The sequence below is a fragment of the Rhipicephalus sanguineus genome, chromosome 11 (assembly GCF_013339695.2).
Source record: "Rhipicephalus sanguineus isolate Rsan-2018 chromosome 11, BIME_Rsan_1.4, whole genome shotgun sequence".
Taxonomy (NCBI): domain Eukaryota; kingdom Metazoa; phylum Arthropoda; class Arachnida; order Ixodida; family Ixodidae; genus Rhipicephalus; species Rhipicephalus sanguineus.
In genome coordinates, this window is record NC_051186.1 from 124,227,987 (window position 1) to 124,246,972 (window position 18,986).

The window sequence follows — 18,986 nt, forward strand, 5'->3', positions numbered from 1 at the left end:
AGCGCTAGTTGCACCGCCGGGTCCGAGCTAGCGAGGAGTGCCTCCCATTGCTCCAAAGAGTTTTCTATGTGGTACTTATGCTGTAGGCTGTTGAGGTTATTTGGCCTTTTACTGAAACCCCATGAGATATGGTAGAGGGTTGGTGGCGAGTCGCGACACCACGGACAATCGCGCCCATACAACGTCGGAAAAATTTTGTGCAAAGTGGTACAATACTCGACTGTCACGAAGACGACGCAAGTTAAGATCCCATCCGATCCTGACATTTGCTTTAGCAAGCGGGTGAGAGGAAAAAGAAAGAGGTAAAGAACGAATAATATGGAAAGAAAAAAAGAGAAAACCTTGGTGAACAAATTTCCTCACGAGGCGGCGGGATTCTAATCCGTGTACATACGATCCGAAGACAAGCGTCTTAACCACGCGGCTATCCCGACACGCTGACAGAACATAGAATAGCCTTGCTTATTAACTTAATGCAAGGGCGTAGGAAAGGGAAGGGACGGTGAGGAGGAGGGTAGAAACTATGGCATAGCATATAAAGAATGAAAAACAAAGAAATAGAGATAAAGAATTGCAGAAAGAGAGAGAAAGAGAGTGCGAGCGAATCAAAGAGAAAGAAAGACATAGAGAGAGAGAGAGAAAGAAAGAAACAAACAAACAAAGAGGAAGCAAGATAGAACGAGATTGAAATAGAAAGAAAAAGAGCCAGAGAAAGAAAGAAATAGAAATAAACAGAGACAAACAACATCGAGTTTCAACATAGCAAAACCTAGCGAGAACCAGTTACAACGTAGCAGCAACCGGCGTTAGCCTAAAGACTGGAGGATAGGCCAGCGTCGCTGTGCTAAGCTTTGCGCGACTTAGTGGAAACTGCCCGCATTTTTTTTTGGGGGGGGGGTGGGGGGGCTCCCGAAAGGATATCGTGGAATGACTTTTCAGCCCCATTGATGCGCTTCAATTGGTTGCTGTCCGTTACTTGTGCGACTAAGGTATTCGTTGTAAAGCGACAATTAAGTGACAAGCAGCATATTAATTACTTCGTTAAACAGGCAAATTCGCTGTAGTGGTCTTCGCTGTAGTGGTCTTCGTTGTAGCGGTGTTAACAATACGTAGAAAAAGTAGACATGCGGCCAGGCCACGTGGCATGCTTCGTTGTACAGGCTGTTTCGTAGTAGAAGCGTTCGTTATAACGGCGTTCGATTGCATACTATAGCAAAGGGGTGGAAAAGGGAAGTGAGGGTGGGGAGTGGTCTAAGGGTGAAGAGAAAAGGAAGCAAGAGAGAAAAGACGATGAGAGAGAGTGAAAGCATGGCCATGTATAGTATAGTTTATCAAGGGGTCGTAAAGGGAAGTGAGGGAGGGATTAGCGTAGGCAAGAGGAGGAGAAAGGCAGTTGAAGGTTGCAGAGATGCAAGGGAAGGCCACCAACTGCGCTGTTTCCTCGGTCTTCGCACCAATAGTGTGTAGCTGCCAATATATTTATGGTTGTGTGGCGGTGTGCGCTATATGACAAAATTAGGGTGGGGTATCATGTAAAAGAGGACTTCTTTATCTTTCAAAGAGTTTATCACACTTGCGTACTCTTGGTATGAAAAATAATTTGTTCCATTTTCTTCGACACGTTGGAAGGAAATGTGGGTGTACCCCCACATCGTTTTTTGCGTTTTTCTCAAAACAACAATTTTGCTCGTTTGTGTACTTTATCCCGGGAACTATGCGGCGGAAGCAAACGAAAATACTGACGCGCGTTAATTAATTAGCATTTACAAATCTGGAACTAGAATCACAACCTTAGGAGTACTTGTATTTTTAGTGTATAAAAAACACTCATAAGTGGCAATTTTCATACATCGACAAACGTAAAGGAACATGAGCAAATCTAGTTCTTGCTGGACGCTCACAATTTCAGTTCCGATTGTGCAAAACGTTGGGAGCAACAACCTTTGCACAAAATTTGAATGCTCTTCAGATAGCAGATCTTAATAAAAAGTTCACTAGTAGAAAACCTAAAAAAATTAAAAACACTAAATACAATTACAAGCTAATCTTCAGTTACAATGCAGCCTGCGTCTATATTTAAATTCCTTGCAAAAATTATAGCCATAGCTTTTATTACCACTTCTGTACCGCCAAATTTCGAAGCTCACTTTCAAAGTCTCACCCCACGTTCCGTTGCAGAAAGGGTGAAGGCAAACGCATGCCCACATTGCACATGTCCACCAAACCATTTTTTGCAACTTGGTTGCATCATATGGCACCGACGCATAGTAAAGCCGCCGCTGCGCACGCTAATTAAACATTTGGGAGGATGTACGTAGCTGCATATTTTGTGGATGCTATAATTGGTGATGGTGATGAATTACGTCTGAGCCCTTTGTAAATGGTGGAAAGGCCTAAACACACAATAGTTACTCAGTGCACATGTTGCGACACCTGGTGCGCTTCTACTCTTCTGTCACCGAATATTACACCTGTGAACGTCATCACTCATCCAACTAGACCCATGTATATAGTCTTTACAAATTATCAAGTACTGCCCTGGCTCTGTGGTAGAATACTTGAATGCGGCGCAGAATTCCTGGTGCAGATCCGCCTCGAACGCAGTTTTTTTTTATTGTGCGTGACACCTGCGACAGGAACCGGTGGCGGCAGCGGTGGCAGCAACGGCGACCGTGGCGGCTGACAACATCGCCACCAAAATGGGGCTTTTGTTGTGACTCGTGAGCTCATAACCGCTAACTCTATAAAATCTCCTAGGCTTATCGCTAGTCTTGTCCTTGACCTTGATATTTGAAGCAGAGAAACGTTTAGTTTGAAATCCCCAGAATCGCCGCACTTCTACACCAGATCACTAGATCCCGGATCATGGCCACGCTAGACGCTGAGACAAGAAGTCAGGGGCCTATTTTTTCAAGACTCTTAGCATGCCTAGCAACTATTCCTTCAGGGAAATCTTTCAGCCATCGTCCTTCGCATATTCGAAGCAATCTCCAAATCTGCCACAGCAATATCTGGTAAATGGCGCACGTCGGAGTGGAAAGCAACGTTTGGGCGGCTTGCCTCGCTCAAGAAATGAGTTGCCGAGCCACTGACGGCTTTTAGACAACCAGCCCATAGACATTTCGAACGCGCAAGGACCGGCAAGGCGAACAAGTACCATACCTCGCTAGAACTTCAACATGCGATAGACGAAGAACGGACGCCGAATAGAAACACTTACCAATACTTACAATCACTTCAGAAAATTTTTCCGACGAGGACAGTGATATATGCCAGTTGGGCAAATCCAGCCCGCCACTCGGACACATGACACATCACTGTACGTTGTGTCCGGCACGCACCGTCTCTCCGGTACTTAACCACCCTTATTAACCACCCACTGAACAAGTGGTCGTGGGAACGGCGAGTATCCACACTCATATCGTGAAGCCATTTGGCGATTTCGACCAGGCCCGGCGAGCCGCAATAGAGAATGGGGCCCTGGAATAGGGATACCACCCACAGTAACCAAGCTGTCATCATCTCAATGACGTTATCTCTCGCTCTCCAGTATAAGGTTATATGTACTGTCCCCTTGAGCTGGAACACATATTTGACAGCTTCGGCTTATCGCCACCCTTGATTTTGTACACACCAATAGGCGATGACTGTATATTTGTCGATAAAGCACACAATTTTATTTTATTTCTGACTTCGAGTGAAGCGTTCCCTGATGAAAAAAGTTCAGAGCCTCAGGCACCACCAAGCAATAATGAGATATCTTGCCTAAAGGCGATGTCTGTGCAGAAAGAGGCACGATCGTATGGCTAAATATTTCAATTGTAGGGCGAATTCAATGGACATCAGTAAATGCATGTCTTATACCTAAATGACATAAAAATGAATTTACGGCTTTTGCTGCATAAGGAGTAGAAGTAGTAGCAGTAAAACGTTATACTGTACAGAAACCAGACTGGCTAGAACCCCAGTGCCCCGCAGGGAATATGGATGGAAAAGCGTTGTCTGTCCGGCAGGGTGGTGCCCCTATTCCAAGGCCCCACTGGCACGAGCCATTCGTTCAGCTCTTTGGAAGAGTCGTAGCTCATCTTTCAGGGCCAGGCTAGAGAGCACCTCCCATTCGTCCCATGTGCCATTTGTGGCGTGTCCTCCGTGGACCGCACACTCCCACGTCATGTGAAAAAGTGTTGGTGTTGCTGCACACCACGAACATATGTCTCTATGCCGTGTGCATATTTATGTAAGTGTTCATCTGTAGCCTTCGTAGCATGGTCGCTTCCGGAGCGCTAAGTTTGCCATGTGAGGGTGGATAGACCTGTCTATTTTCTCTATACTATCGTAGAATCGTTGCGTAGCAAGGGCCTAAGGAGGGTAAGGTCCTCTACTGCAGAGTATGAGGTGGCTTGGTGATGTGTAAAATCGCGAGCTGCCTCGTACGCATGCGGGTTCCCAGTCACGCCCTCGTGCCCCGTTGCGCAGGTCACAATCTGGATGTATTTCAAATTGGGAATCCCATCCAGTCCCAAGCAATATTCGGAACACCTGTGCCCCAATATTGCTCTTTAGATAGTTTCTGCAAAAAATTTTGTGAGTCGGTAATGATGGTTAGTGGAGCGTTTCGCGTCCATCCCTGTTTTATTGCAAGGGCTATTACGACCTGTTCCACTTTTGTTGTCGAGGCTCGATCTCTTGAAGCACAGGTTGTAAGTTTCTCTCTACGGTATGTGACTACAGAAAGAGCCTTCCTTGCAACGGTCTGATATGGCGCAGCGTCAGTGAATCGCGCCGTGTTCATATATTTTGTCATTTTGTCAATGTATTCTGCCCTGGTCTTTCTTCTCCCAGCATGCAGAGTAGGATCCATGTTCGTTGGTATATGCGATACCGTGTACCATTCGCTATGTTTGTTTGGTGCATCTTTAGTTTCTTGATGTTCTTGTAGTAATGGATCACGCCCTAGTTTTCTTGGGACTGCTCTGCCAGTTGGAGTCTGGAGAAGGCAATTTTCTTGTGCTTGTAGCTGTGCCTCAATTAGTTCTTCAGTTGGGTTTTGTAGACAAAGCGCCAATAGCTTGTCGTTTGAAGTATTCTGCGGTAATCTAAGGGCTGTCTTGTAGGCCATTCTTATTATTTGGTTTGCTTTTTCTTTCTCTTCCCTGTTCATAATATGATACGGAAGTGAGTATGTAATACGACTGATGACGAGACTTTTGACCAGTCGGAGGGCATCTTGTTCTCTCATGCCCATACGGTTTTATGTTATGCACGAGATCATGCGTGAGATCTGCTGTACGGCTGTTTTGAGTTTATTTAGTGTGTGGAGACATCTCTGATTAGCTTGCAGTCACATTCCTTGTATTCTTATGGTATCTTTCTCCGGAATCATATTTCCTTCTTGCCTGACTTACAGCTTTAAACTCGGGTCCGTCCTTTGTGTTTTTCTCTCTGTCAAGCGAATAAGTGCAGACTTTTCCGCTGAGCATTGAAGTCACCGTATCTTTGTGTACTCTTCTATGGTTCTAGCTGCCTGTTGTAATCTATATACTTTCTCCGCTGGGCTGCCTGTAGTTGTCCATACTGTAATGTCGTCTGCATATATCGCATGTTGTAGGCCCGCAATGTCTTTGAGTTTTCTTGCCAGGCCTATCATGGCCACGTTGAAAAGTGTGGGTGAGATGACCACTCTCTGTGGTGTTGCTTTGTTTGGAGGTCGAGTGTTGTCAGATTCGTAATACCCTAGCTTGATTACTGCAGCCATGTGAATGAGGAAACTTTTGACGTATTGGAATATTCGCTCTCCACAGTTAGCTTCCTGCAGACCTTGAAGTATTGCTTCGTGACTGATGTTATCGAAGGCACCCTTTATGTCAACGGCCATAATGATGTTTTCCCCAACCTTAGAGATGCCCATTAGTACTTGTTCTTTTGAGAGTAGTAGGGTATCTTGCGTTGAGAGGTGTGGACGAAAGCCAAGCATGGTGTTGGACATTAGCTGGTTGTTCTCGAGATGACTTAGGATCCCGGTGTTGACCAGTGTTTCAAAGATGTTTTCGAAGCAGGACGCTAGCGAGATAGGTCTCATGTTCTCGATGTCAAGATTTTTTCCTGGTTTAGGCCTCATGACCACAATCGCATGTTTCCACTGTCGTGGAACAGTTCCTGGAAGCCAATGTTTGTTGATGTATTTTCTGAGAACTTCAATGGCTTCGTCATTTATGTTCGTGATCATACCATAGGTGACAGTACTGAAAGTTGACTTCTTTTGCGCAAAACGTACACGGACACACGTTATCTGCCTCTTTTTCCTTGTGTCCGCGTACGTTTTGCGCAAAATAAGTGAAATACCATAGGTGGCTTCATCTGCACCCGCCGCCGTGTTCTTTTTTGTACTAAATATGGCTGCTCTGATTTCTGCGTCCGTAAAATGCTTGTCTAGATCTGGTTGCGGTGATCCTTTATACCTTCCTTGGTATGATGGCGTCGTTCCGTTTTCCCCAAAGTATTTTTATGCATCGCTTGAATGAGATCCTCTTTTGTACCAGGGTAGGAGTGTATAATCTTTGTATGGCTTTACTATTTTCAGTTTTCATCTTCGTTGGGTCTATCATGGCTGAAGTAGGCTCCCACTTTGGCCGTACTCAGTGTTCCGTTGAGTGAATCACAGAAATTGGTCTAATTGGTTGCAGCTAGTTGATTGGTGTATTCCTCTGCAAGCTGGGTGATATCTATGATTTTCGCCTTTAATTTAGTGTTACGTTTCAGTCTTTTCCATCTTTTTGTAAGGCTTCTCCGTGCTTCCCGGAGATGTAGTAGGTGTGAGTCGACCTCAGGGGCGTTGCTTGTTCGCGTTATTTCCTTGGCGTACCTTTCTCTTTGACGTCTTCTTGGAGAATATAAATATTTCGGGGACACTAACACATCAAATGTCAGAAATGTAACACTACTGTTTCCAATTTCAGTTCCTGAACACGCCGGAGCCCATATGGACTTACAATTCAACGCGTGAAGAGTCCCTCCCTTGTACGGTGGATGTTAGGTCAAAGTTAGACAAAGATGTAATTCTGTACAACAGGTCATTCTACATGCGCAAACAAGTGTAAGTTCGCTTACTTCTTATTTTATTATTTTGATGGTTTATACACATATTAACTGCAGACGCACGGAGGTCCTAGAAGGATGGTTCGAGGTACTTCAGAGAGACAAGATGTTTGTCGCCGTGCTGGGTGAGTACTTGAACTCCTATTCATTTCAGTGCCTAGCCAGGTTCATATAATCGAGGGTACCATCATTCCGCTTCGTGACCAGCAGGCGATGGGCCATTTATCGTTTCTCGTACATGCAAAGCATCGTCAATTCATGCGACGTCTTCGCAAACCTATTCAGGTAACACGAATGTGCGCTTCATAAATCTTCTTGTGGTGCTCGTGACGGTAGCGGATTTTCTCGGGCCTCCCGAAGCACCGCCTGGAAAGAAAATAGGACAGGCTCTGGCATAAAAACTCACAGGGTTCCTTATGCATTCACGTGATACGACTCGAAAGTGAAAGCCATATTCTTTTTCTTCTCAATCGATGGGTTCATCCGGCCCTGCCACCCCTGAAAGTTTTCTGCCCCTATCGTATTTCGCACTGCATCCAGGATCAGAGGCACCTCCGTGAGCGGCCCACCTTTGACCAAGGAAGAATGACATGTGATGAAGCCACAAATTTTGGCGATGTGTGACTTCATAATGATGTCATATGGTGACGTCATCACGTGGTCATTTTTTTTCAAATACTCGTGTTGACGCTATCAGCGGGGTACACCGACGCTAGAGGCCGGTGAATTTTCGTGTGTAATGAGGCGTCTAAGGCTTCGGCCTAAAAATCTGAAATATATTTGACGAAAACCATTGTATACAGCAAACGTGGGAATGCATTACACGTCGAAACACACAGGTGCCTACGAGCTACCCATGAGCGTATTCAACTTGTAGCATAGAGAAACTAAAGGCTGATATACAACTGTTTCCACTGCTTGCAGCGTAACATGCCTCACCAATCGCCAGTTCCTCGATCATGATGCTACATGATAAATAGAGTACCTACAACTGAAGGCGCGTAGCGGCGTTCGTGGCAGTGGCTGGCAAGGTGTGAAAAGACTGCTCGCTTCAAAGACCCGGAATGCTCATGTAACATAATTTTAGCACACTGAGAGAACTTTTTGTCGGACAGGTTGTTATTTGTTCTTATAACTGCTTGCGACACTGAAAATTCACAAACCGCAAGTTCAAAGGCCGGGACAGAGAACTCATTCCCGTTGTCTTCTCTGGTGGTGTGTGCAGTTCTTAAACCGTAAAGGGGTTATTACTACGCCAGTTGGTACAAGCGATGTAGACGCTATCTCACGTGCAAAGTATTCTATATAGCACTGAAGAGTGGTGTACATCATGTTTCTACTGGGCGGTTTCAGGATCCTGCTTTCGTTCCGCACAAGAATGCATGTGTGAGAAAATTTTTCGCCTAGAGACTACTAGTGTTGCCACTTAATTTCTCGTATCTGCTTTCGAGCAATTACTAATGAAACTAAGAAAGCAAAGGGCCCTCTGCTAATCAACCTATTGCTTCATAGAGTCAGCGCGAAAAATTGCTGCAATTCTCTAGGTACATTTGGTTTTGCACAAGTTAAAGAATGCTCCGAAGCATTACGGTGCACATGTTGTTTTTCCCGGTGGCACAAAATGGGTAGTTTATGTGGTGCCATTGGTAGATATGTTAAGATGTGTGCAGAAGAAAGTGATAACGCTTGCCCTGGCTAGAACGTCAATGAGTTCACACATTGTTCTTCCGGGGTGGTACATGTAGAAAGCTTTGTACATGCACCAGCGTCTACATCAGTCTGACCGGCCGGTGTAACAGTTTAATAATAGGGCACGAGAGTATGCCAATTCCTTGAAATGAGGAGAGTCTTCCCATTTAACCACCAATTTCCGCGATTTCGGCTTCGCGTCTTTCTACACAGGAGCCTCAGTCCTCATGCAGTATCATGATAAACTAAGAGAGATTGCTGAGGCGTGTTATACTCTTTAGAATACAAACAATTCTATAAGTCAGCTGATGGTATTGCTAACTAACAAAGAAATTGCGCTCATGGATCACTCGCAGGCACGGATGGATGAAAAATTTGTAAGCATGGGGTGTTGCACTCCGTTCCCAGTTTACTCTATGTATGGCCCTCTTCAAATAAATATTTCAGCTCAAGTAAATGTTTTCTATTCTGCCCAATATTATACCTACCAAATGCCTAATTGTCTAGAGCGTTACCCTGCTTACGTCCAATTTGTATATAAAGTGCTCCACCATGACACCGATAATTACTGGTCACTGAACTTACCGCAAGTTCATGGTTCTGTTTTGGCCCTAATCACCTAATTATTTTTCAATCCACCAGCGTCCTAAAAATATGTTCGCGGTGCAATCTACCTGACTTACAGGCCTGTCAACTCGCGCTCATTTGTCTCGCAGCCTTGCAGATTTTTTTAAGGCCCTGCTACAGAAGACCGTCATCGACAGCGACATCAAGTCTTTCCTGTGTTCCTTCGTGCTCATCTAGTTACTATCACAACCCGTTGTCCTATCAAAAAGAAGCTGAGGTCTAGTTCACATTGAGGAACTAGGAAGAGGCACACCCAGGGTTAAGTGAATAATTCAAGCTCACAGATTCTGTTCATTCAGCTTCCTCAAAATTTAAGGAGCGATTACAGTGGTCACCTATAAAAGTGCTCATAGCGATCCGGCTGCATCATAGGTGCAGCCGAAAATGTTTGTCGTTCGCATTGCCAGATTGAACGCTTTCCTGCTCGCCTTCGGTGTCTAACCATGGATTGTTGTGAGACGGGGCTTCACTACGGCTGGGATAATGCTACAATGAAGAAACCGAAATCGGAAGTAATACAGAGGGGGGTAAACTTAAGAGTTATCGGATAGTGGCGGCCAGTAGCAAATCCTAAGAGTAAATTTTGGTGCTGCCTCTGCTGCCTCCTTTTTTGTACGAGATTTGAAGCCATTTAAACATTGCCATAGCTTAAACAGTGATTCCAGCCTTCTGCAGAGTTCTAACGAAGCGCCAGCTTGAGGAAGCAAGCTGTATTAAGGTTTGGGCATCCATGTCCGTCAAGCTAAGGGCAGTACTGCTGCAGTAGTGCTTTTAGTGCTGTCTGTAAAATTACAATGTCCCCGCGGGAGTGGCCTACCTGGCACGAGATACTAATTGCACCATGAGAATTCGGTATAGTAGTAGTAATGGTTTATATTGCTACATGCATACTGCCAGCCCCTTGCACCATGCGCGTGTGCGCCGGACGAAGAGAAGGAAGATCTCTCTCTGCTCGGGCTCTTGGCTGAACCGGTCAGCGCTGCAACCACTCCTGTAAATATATCGTGTAGATAGTCTACGGACTACAGTCTACCGAGTCGTCATTCACGTAACATATTTGGTGGAGGTGGAACGTTCCCCGTCCTCACCACGAAGCTTCGCAGCGGCCTCACCGTCCAGTCTCCGGCCATGGCTACCACTGACAACAGCTCGTCTCTGTCTCCAGCTGCAGCGCCCACCACAACGTACCTTACGGTGTCCCACCCCCGCGACCCCGGTACATTTTCCGCCCAAGCTGGCCTTGACGTTGACTACTGGCTCAGCATGTACGAGCGTGTTAGCCAAACTCACCGATGGGACCCCACCATGATGCTTGCCAACGTAATCTTCTACTTGGGAGGCACCCCGCGTGTCTGTTTCGAGACCCATGAGACCGAGCTCACCAGCTGGGACATTTTCAAGGAGCGACTACGCGACATCTTTGGGGACCCGTCCGTCGCCAAATGACAGCACGAAAAGAGCTTGCCACCCGTGTCCAGTCATCGACCGAGTCGTACGTCTCGTACATTCAGGACGTACTCGCGCTGTGCCGAAAAGTGGACGAACAAATGTCCGAGGTTGACAAGGTGGGCCACGTACTTAAAGGCATCGCGGACGACGCCTTCAATTTGCTCGTCTATACAAACGTGTCGACCATCGGCCTCATCATTAAGGAATGCCGCCGCTTCGAAAGGGCGAAAAGCCGCCGCGTACTGCCTCAATTCGCTCGGCTACCGAACACGGCTGTCACGTCAACGTGCTCCGATCTCGGCGCCACACCACCCTTTGAGGAGAATGTGACGCGCATCGTTCGACGGGAGCTTGAAGCCGCAAGTCCAGCGCCCTTCCACACACCTCCCTTTGACCAAGCCGCTGCCCAAGCACCCCCCACGGTCTCTGTTATCCAGGCCGTCGTGCGGCAAGAAATTGCCAATCTCGGTTTCCCTGTCGCCTGCACCGTCTCTCGACCCGAATACCGACCGACGCCAACGAGTGCACCCCGCAACGACTCCTATTTTCCTCCAAGATCCCGCAACCCATCGGAATGGAGAACACCCGACGACAAGCCCATCTGCTTCCGCTGCCACCGGGTGGGTCACGTCTCCCGTCACTGCCGCGCCACCTGGACGCCGCCTTATTGGGGCCAATTCTCGTCGCCTTCTCGCCCATACGCTGCACCTCACCGGTATTCGCCCAGCCGTACGTACGCTGCCTCTGACGCACCCAACAGCCGCCCTACTGCTCGGTCACCGTCGCCCCAACGCCGTCGTTCCCCGTCGCCTCAACCACGCCGCTATTCCTCGCCGCCGAACTACGTCTCGTCCCGGACGGAAAACTAGGTCGTGCAGCTCCTGGAGGTAGTGCTGCATCATTTTCGTCTGAACCAAATCCTCCGTTGACGCTCCCTACGAACACGAACTTAATTGATCTGCAAGTGGACGGTATTTCTATGACAGCGTTAATTGATACTGGAACTCAGGTGTCTATCATCAGTGCGCATCTCTGCCGTCGACTTAAGAAAGTACTCACGCCTGCTACAACTAAAGCCGTACGCGTCGCCGATGGCGGTACTGTTGCCGTCACAGGAATGTGTACCGCTCGAATAAGCATTGTCGGCCGCCACGTTCCCGTCCTCTTTACCGTGCTCACCAGTTGCCCTCACGACCTCATCTTAGGGATGGACTTCCTCTCGACACATTCTGCCCTGATTGACTGTTCTGCCGGTACTCTTTGCTTGGAACTTCCTCTTCTGCCCGATACTAGCCCCAAGCTCCAGAACAGCCTTTGTACCACAGAATTTATTCGCATGCCGCCTAAAGCCCTGACATTCGTCGAATTGGCAACGTCTTCACCGGTGCTTGACGGGGACTACGTCGTCACGCCTATTGCTGATGTCCTTCTGGCGCGCGACATCACTGTACCACACTGCGTTGTCACCGTAGCCGCTAACCGGATACATCTCCCTGTTGTAAATTTCGGCTTCACGAAGCAAGTGCTACCCCAAGGCATCTCAGTCGCCACGCTCCGATCAATATCAGATGACCACGTCACCATTTTCGCTGCTGACGTGTGCTCAGATGTTCCTTGTCGCCCGCCGGATACCTCACGCCTCGACATGAAATTACGTCACATGATCGCCCCGGACCTCGAACCTGAGCAATCAGCCGCTCTAAGCCGCCTTTTGGCTTCTTACCGCGACATCTTTGACGTCGATAATCGACCACTAGGCCAGACTTCTCTTGTAAAGCACCGCATAAACACCGGTGATTCTCTTCCCATTCACCGCCGACCATATCGGGTGTCTGCCGCAGAGCGCACGGTCACTCAACAAGAAGTGAACAAGATGCTAGCCAGAGGCATTATTGAACCCTCATCGAGCCCTTGGGCGTCTCCCGTCGTGCTGGTTAAAAAGAAAGACGACACGTGGCGCTTCTGCGTTGATTACCGCCATCTTAATCGAATTACGAAAAAGGACGTTTACCCTTTGCCCCGAATTGACGACGCTCTTGATTGCCTACACGGCGCGCGCTACTTTTCTTCAATAGACCTATGCTCTGGCTACTGGCAGATTGCTATGGACGAGAAAGACCAAGAAAAGACTGCGTTTGTAACTCCCGATGGCCTCTACCACTTCAAGGTTATGCCGTTCGGTCTGTGCAACGCCCCAGCCACGTTCGAGCGTATGATGGACTCTCTGCTACAAGGATTCAAATGGACAACCTGCCTTTGTTACCTCGACGATGTCCTTGCATATTCGCCTACATTTGAAACCCACCTTCGGCGTTTGGCAGCTATTCTTGACGTTTTCCGCAAAGCTGGCCTCCAATTGAATTCGTCGAAGTGCCACTTCGGTCGCCGGCAGATTACAGTCTTGGGCCACCTCGTCGATGCTTCAGGTGTGCAGCCGGACCCAGAGAAAATTCGTGCAGTCACGAGTTTTCCTGTACCCCAATCAGCCAAAGACGTCCGGAGTTTTGTGGGACTCTGTTCCTACTTCAGAAGGTTCGTGGAAAATTTTGTAACAATCGCTCGACCACTCACTGAACTTCTGAAGAAAGACGTGCCTTTTACGTGGGGTCCCGCTCAAAACGCCGCTTTTTCTCGCCTCGTCACACTTTTGACAACGCCGCCTATATTGGCCCACTTTGATCCATCCGCTGTGACGGAGGTCCGAACCGATGCTAGTGGTCACGGGATCGGAGCCGTCCTAGCCCAATGACAACAGGGACACAACCGCGTTATCGCGTACGCCAGCCGCCTCCTTACAGCTGCCGAGCGCAACTATTCCATTACAGAGCGTGAATGCCTTGCTCTTGTCTGGGCAGTCTTGAAGTTCCGTCCATATTTATATGGCTCGCACTTTTCTGTAATAACGGACCATCATGCGCTCTGTTGGCTTTCCTCACTAAAGGATCCTACTGGCCGTCTTGGTCGCTGGGCTCTGCGACTCCAAGAATATAGCTACACAGTGACGTACAAGTCGGGCCGCCTACACCAGGACGCAGACTGCCTGTCTCGCTACCCGGTCGATGAATCGAGCACCATCTCTGACACCGACGCCGACGCTTGCGTCTTTTCGCTTTCCTTACTAACAAAAACAAACATCGGCGACGAGCAACGCCGTGATGCGTCCTTGCGTACTATCATCGAACGCCTAGAATCATCGTCTACCGACCGGTCCCATCGCTCGTTCGTCCTCCAAGATGGTGCACTCTACCGCCACAGTTTTCACCCAGATGGACCAGCCCTGCTGCTTGTTATTCCGAAACACCTCCGCTCGGCTGTCCTTCACGAACTTCATGACCTTCCAACGGCCGGTCACCTTGGTGTATCGCGCACTTACGACCGCATCCGCCGACGCTTCTTTTGGCCAGGGCTTGCACGCTCCGTCAGAAGATATGTTGCGGCGTGTGAGAAATGTCAACGCCGCAAAACACCATCGACGCTTCCCGCCGGGTGCCTTCAACCCCTTGACATTTCGTCAGAACCGTTCTTTCGCGTTGGCTTAGACCTACTTGGCCCGTTTCCCGTGTCTTCCTCTGGCAACAGGTGGATAGCTGTGGCCACAGACTACGCCACGCGCTACGCCATCACACGAGCTCTTCCAACAAGCTGCGCCACCGATGTCGCCGACTTCCTCCTACACGACGTGATTTTGCAACATGGAGCTCCACGCCAGCTGCTTACGGACCGTGGCCGCACATTTCTGTCGAAGGTCATAGCCGACATTCTGCGGTCATGTGAAACGAGGCACAAGCTTACTACGTCCTACCATCCGCAGACAAATGGCCTCACGGAGCGTCTCAATCGAACACTTACAGACATGCTTGCGAAGTATGTTTCCTCCGACCACTCCGACTGGGACCTTGCTTTGCCATACGTGACATTTGCGTACAATTCTTCGCGCCACGACACTGCTGGTTACTCTCCATTTTTTCAGTTGTTCGGCCGACAACCAACGTTGCCCCTGGACACCACCATCCCGTTTCCCGCAGTACCGCCCAGTGAATATGCCCTTGACGCTATCACCAGGGCTGCCCATGCACGTGAAACCGCCCGCACTCGCCTTTTGACTTCCCAAGAAAACCAACGGCAGTTGTACGATCGCAGACACCGAGACGTACACTTCTCGCCCGGTTCCTTGGTCCTGCTGTGGTCGCCCACCCGTCACGTTGGGATGTCGGAAAAACTGATGTCTCGATACACAGGTCCATACAGAGTCGTTCGTGCGGTTACCCCGGTAACTTATGAAATCGCTCCTGTCGCCTCGTCGCCTTCATCTTCCACACCGGCCAGCGATATCGTACATGTCGCACGCTTGAAGCCCTACCACTCTCCCAGTGAAGTTGACATCTGATGCGCCGAGACGGCGCTTCTGCCGCCGGGGATTATGCTACATGCATACTGCCAGCCCCTTGCACCATGCGCGTGTGCGCCGGACGAAGAGAAGGAAGATCTCTCTCTGCTCGGGCTCTTGGCTGAACCGGTCAGCGCTGCAACCACTCCTGTAAATATATCGTGTAGATAGTCTACGGACTACAGTCTACCGAGTCGTCATTGACGTAACAATATTGAAATGACGCTTATTTCTGCAGCCCAATAGTGAGTACGGCGCCTCGTCAGGGGAAGGGGCAGTGGGAAATAAATAAAGATGACAGCAGAAGAAAAGAAGGATAAACAGTTAACGTCTCGTCCACTCATGGGGAGGCCGTCGGCGAAGGGAGTCCAGCAAGTTGTAGCGGGCTCAATGGCAGGTGGTTATCCCGGTCCCCTCTACTAACTCTAAGAGGCTGTGGATATTCTAGAGGTTGGAAGGTGCAGCAAAGAGCAGCTCGTTTGCACTCGTAGCAGGGAGTCTCTGTTGGTTGTAGGCAGTGGTGGGCCTTGAGCGTTCTTGTGCCAGCAATGGGCAAGCACAGAGAAGCACTCAGTGGCATCGGGGTCGCCACAACGTTGGCAGGTCGGTAAGGAGGAGCGTCCCTTGGCGTAGAAGTGCGCCGCTGTCCACGCATAGCTCGTGCGGAGGCGACGGAGCGTAGCGCGCTCCGGAACTTACTAAACCCCACCTCTGGAGGAGGTTTGGGACCCTTGCTGTTGGCCACTCTGGCATCTGGGTGGACGGTTATGCCGCCACAACGTTGGCAGGTCGGTAAGGAGGAGCGTCCCTTGGTTGCTCTCCACGCACAGCCCGTGCGAAGGCGAAGGAGCGTAGCGCGCTCAGGAGCTTACTAAAGCCACCCTCTGGGAGAGGCTTGGGACCCTTGCTGTTGGCCACTCTGGCATCCGGGTGGACGGTTATGAGCAATTCTTGCAAGTGCTCCCCTGAAAAGTCAGAGGCAGCAACTGCTCATGTCAACGGCACACCAGGTTTTGATGGGCGGTTGTGGCGAAGGTGTCCGTTAGCTCGTTGCCGGGCATTCAGTGAATGGAGACATCCAAAGAAAGGATACAATTTGCGGCGCTTCACGGCGGATTGTCAGATGGCACCAGGTGATTCGAACAGAGTTTATCGAAGACATCTGACCATCGATGAGGTAGAGTTCATAAAATGAACCAGCAGCTTCGACAAAAAAGCTCTGTGCATATAGGCGAAATCCAACACAAAACTCACCGGCCACGAATAAATCCTCTAATTTTCAGATCAATATAATACTGAATTCGCTGATGCGCTTGACATTGTGTCTCCATAATAGTGTGAGCATCTGAAACTTGGAGGAACTCTTTTCCGTACTTCATTACATGTGATTGCAGCAGCTTTAGGTGGCGGAAAATGGGAAAGCCAGGAAGAGAAGTAAAATGATTTTTACCTGAAGAACAGATGCCCTGACTTTTCAAAAGAACGTGCAACGCTCCAGCGTGCGGCCGCTCGCTAGAAAACAGCCGCTCCAGTGAGCAAAGTGGTTCTCATGCTGTCTATTGCTTCAACGCGAAGTAAACGGTGAGAGCAAAGAATGTAAAGAGGTATGAACCGTCCACTGATCGCTGTTGAGATAGTGTGCGCGCCAGCGCATGGTAACGCCCCTTTTTATAATAATAATAATAATAATAATAATAATAATAATAATAATAATAATAATAATAATAATAATAATAATGTTTATTTGCCATCAGTACAAAAATAATGATGGAGGGGGCGGGAATAAAAGCGACAATCCGCTTGACGAAGTTCCCACTCCCGTACAGGTAACAGCAGCGAGGCACATAAAAAAAATACAGTTCTATGTATGTATTGAACAATATTGGTCTGCATTTAAACAAGCGCAGAAAGAAAAAAAAAAGAAAAAACACACACACAAAGAGCACTACCATTTGCTCCTAGAAAAGGAAAATTATACATACACTTATATATATATACATATATACACATATATATACATGTATACACACATAAACATGCAGTTACACACAAAATACCCAATATACATATTCGCGTACATATCAGTTCAGTCATTCTAATAAAGGGAAAAATAGAATGAAATGTCACCTGTACGAGGATGTGAGTATGGGTCGTTATTCATTACTCTGCGCGAGAAATTTCCGTATTCCTGCGTTGTCGATTTCCGGCAAATTAATATGCGCGTCGATTAGCTGATTTAATATGAATGGTAACTGGTAGTGAAGCATATGCCGGCCATAGTTGGTGCGGGTAGCCGGTAAAATCCAGTGTGTTTTGTGACGGTGTGGGTAATGAGACTCAAACAACCTTAACGAGGCAAGACTGCATAAGCTGTCCTGGCGTTTTTTTAACTCTGCTTTATACCTGCGTAGTAGTCTGTAGTGGTAGAAGTTAAATATGTTAAGAATGTCAAATTGAACAAAAAGATGTCTTGTTGTATGTCCGTAAGGCAATCCATAAACTACCCTTAGTAGCCGTTTTTGTACGATTAATATTTTTTGTAGATTTGATTTAGTGGTCGTGGCCCATACAAGTGTACAGTAATTTAGATAAGAACAAAAAAGAGAGTTATACAGCATTAATTTTACTTTTTGGGGCAATATGCTTCTGTGGCGCATAAGGAAACCAGTGACGCGGGATGTTTTTAAGAGGATATGGTTGACATGGTCGTCCCAGTGCATATTTTCTGAGAAGTATACCCCAAGTGATTTAAAAGACGACACTATTTCAAGAACACTTGATTGATATAGAAGATTTGCAGAGACTGTAACACGTTTATTCCTAGGATGAAAAATGATAGCTTTAGACTTTGACACATTGACGGAAAGCACGTTTTCATCTGACCATTTTTCTAGTTTTTGCAGTAGGTTATTCGCTTGGGTTATTACGTCATTAGGATTCTCACTTGAAATAAATATACTTGTGTCATCCGCATATATTATAAAACGGGAAACTTTATCAATGTTTACGATGTCGTTAATGTAGATATTAAAGAGTAGTGGTCCAAGAATGCTGCCTTGGGGCACACCGCAGACAACATGGCGTGAAGATGATTTAAATTGATCAATTTGGACATATTGAGTTCGCGACGACAAATAAGACTTAATGAGGAGTAAGGTATGACCCCTTATCCCGTATAATTCTAACTTTTGAAAAAGAATTTCGTGATTTATTCTATCAAAAGCCTTGGTGTAATCCACAAATATTCCTAAGACAATTTTCTTTTGTTCAAAACATTCTAGTATATGTTCTTTTTGATGAAGCAGGGCCAATTCAGTGGAACGATTTTTCCTAAAACCATATTGGCAGTCGGTGATGATATCATTGGCTTCGCAAAATTTCTCTATACGTCGAAGGATAACTTTTTCAAGCCCCTTAGAAAAAACAGGTAGGATGCTGATAGGTCGATAATTTGAAAAATCATTTTTGTCGCCTTTTTTATGCAAAACGGTTACTTTAGCAATTTGCATGTTTGAAGGAAACTGTGCAGATTGAAGACATAAATTATATAAATATGCTAGTACATCAGATATAACATCGATTACATACTTGACAGGACGTATTTGAATGTCGTTAACATCACAGGAGGTACTGTTGTTAATTTCGGAAAATATGCTTATTATTTCATTTTTATCAACAGGTTCTAAAAACATGGTGGGTGATACCCTCGTAATGGATTGTGTAGGGATATCTACTTGGC

The 18,986-nt window shown here is 47.3% G+C and overlaps 1 protein-coding gene across 1 annotated transcript in view; it reads left to right on the forward strand.

Moving 5' to 3' along the window:
- The window catches only part of LOC119373908 (uncharacterized), a 44,164-nt gene that overhangs the window by 13,699 nt on the left and 11,479 nt on the right, over window positions 1–18,986 (forward strand). Inside the window, exons 2-3 of the mRNA XM_037643973.2 lie at window positions 6,957–7,093; window positions 7,153–7,220. Coding sequence (XP_037499901.1) covers window positions 6,957–7,093; window positions 7,153–7,220 — 205 coding nt within the window. The remainder of the gene's footprint in view (window positions 1–6,956; window positions 7,094–7,152; window positions 7,221–18,986) is intronic.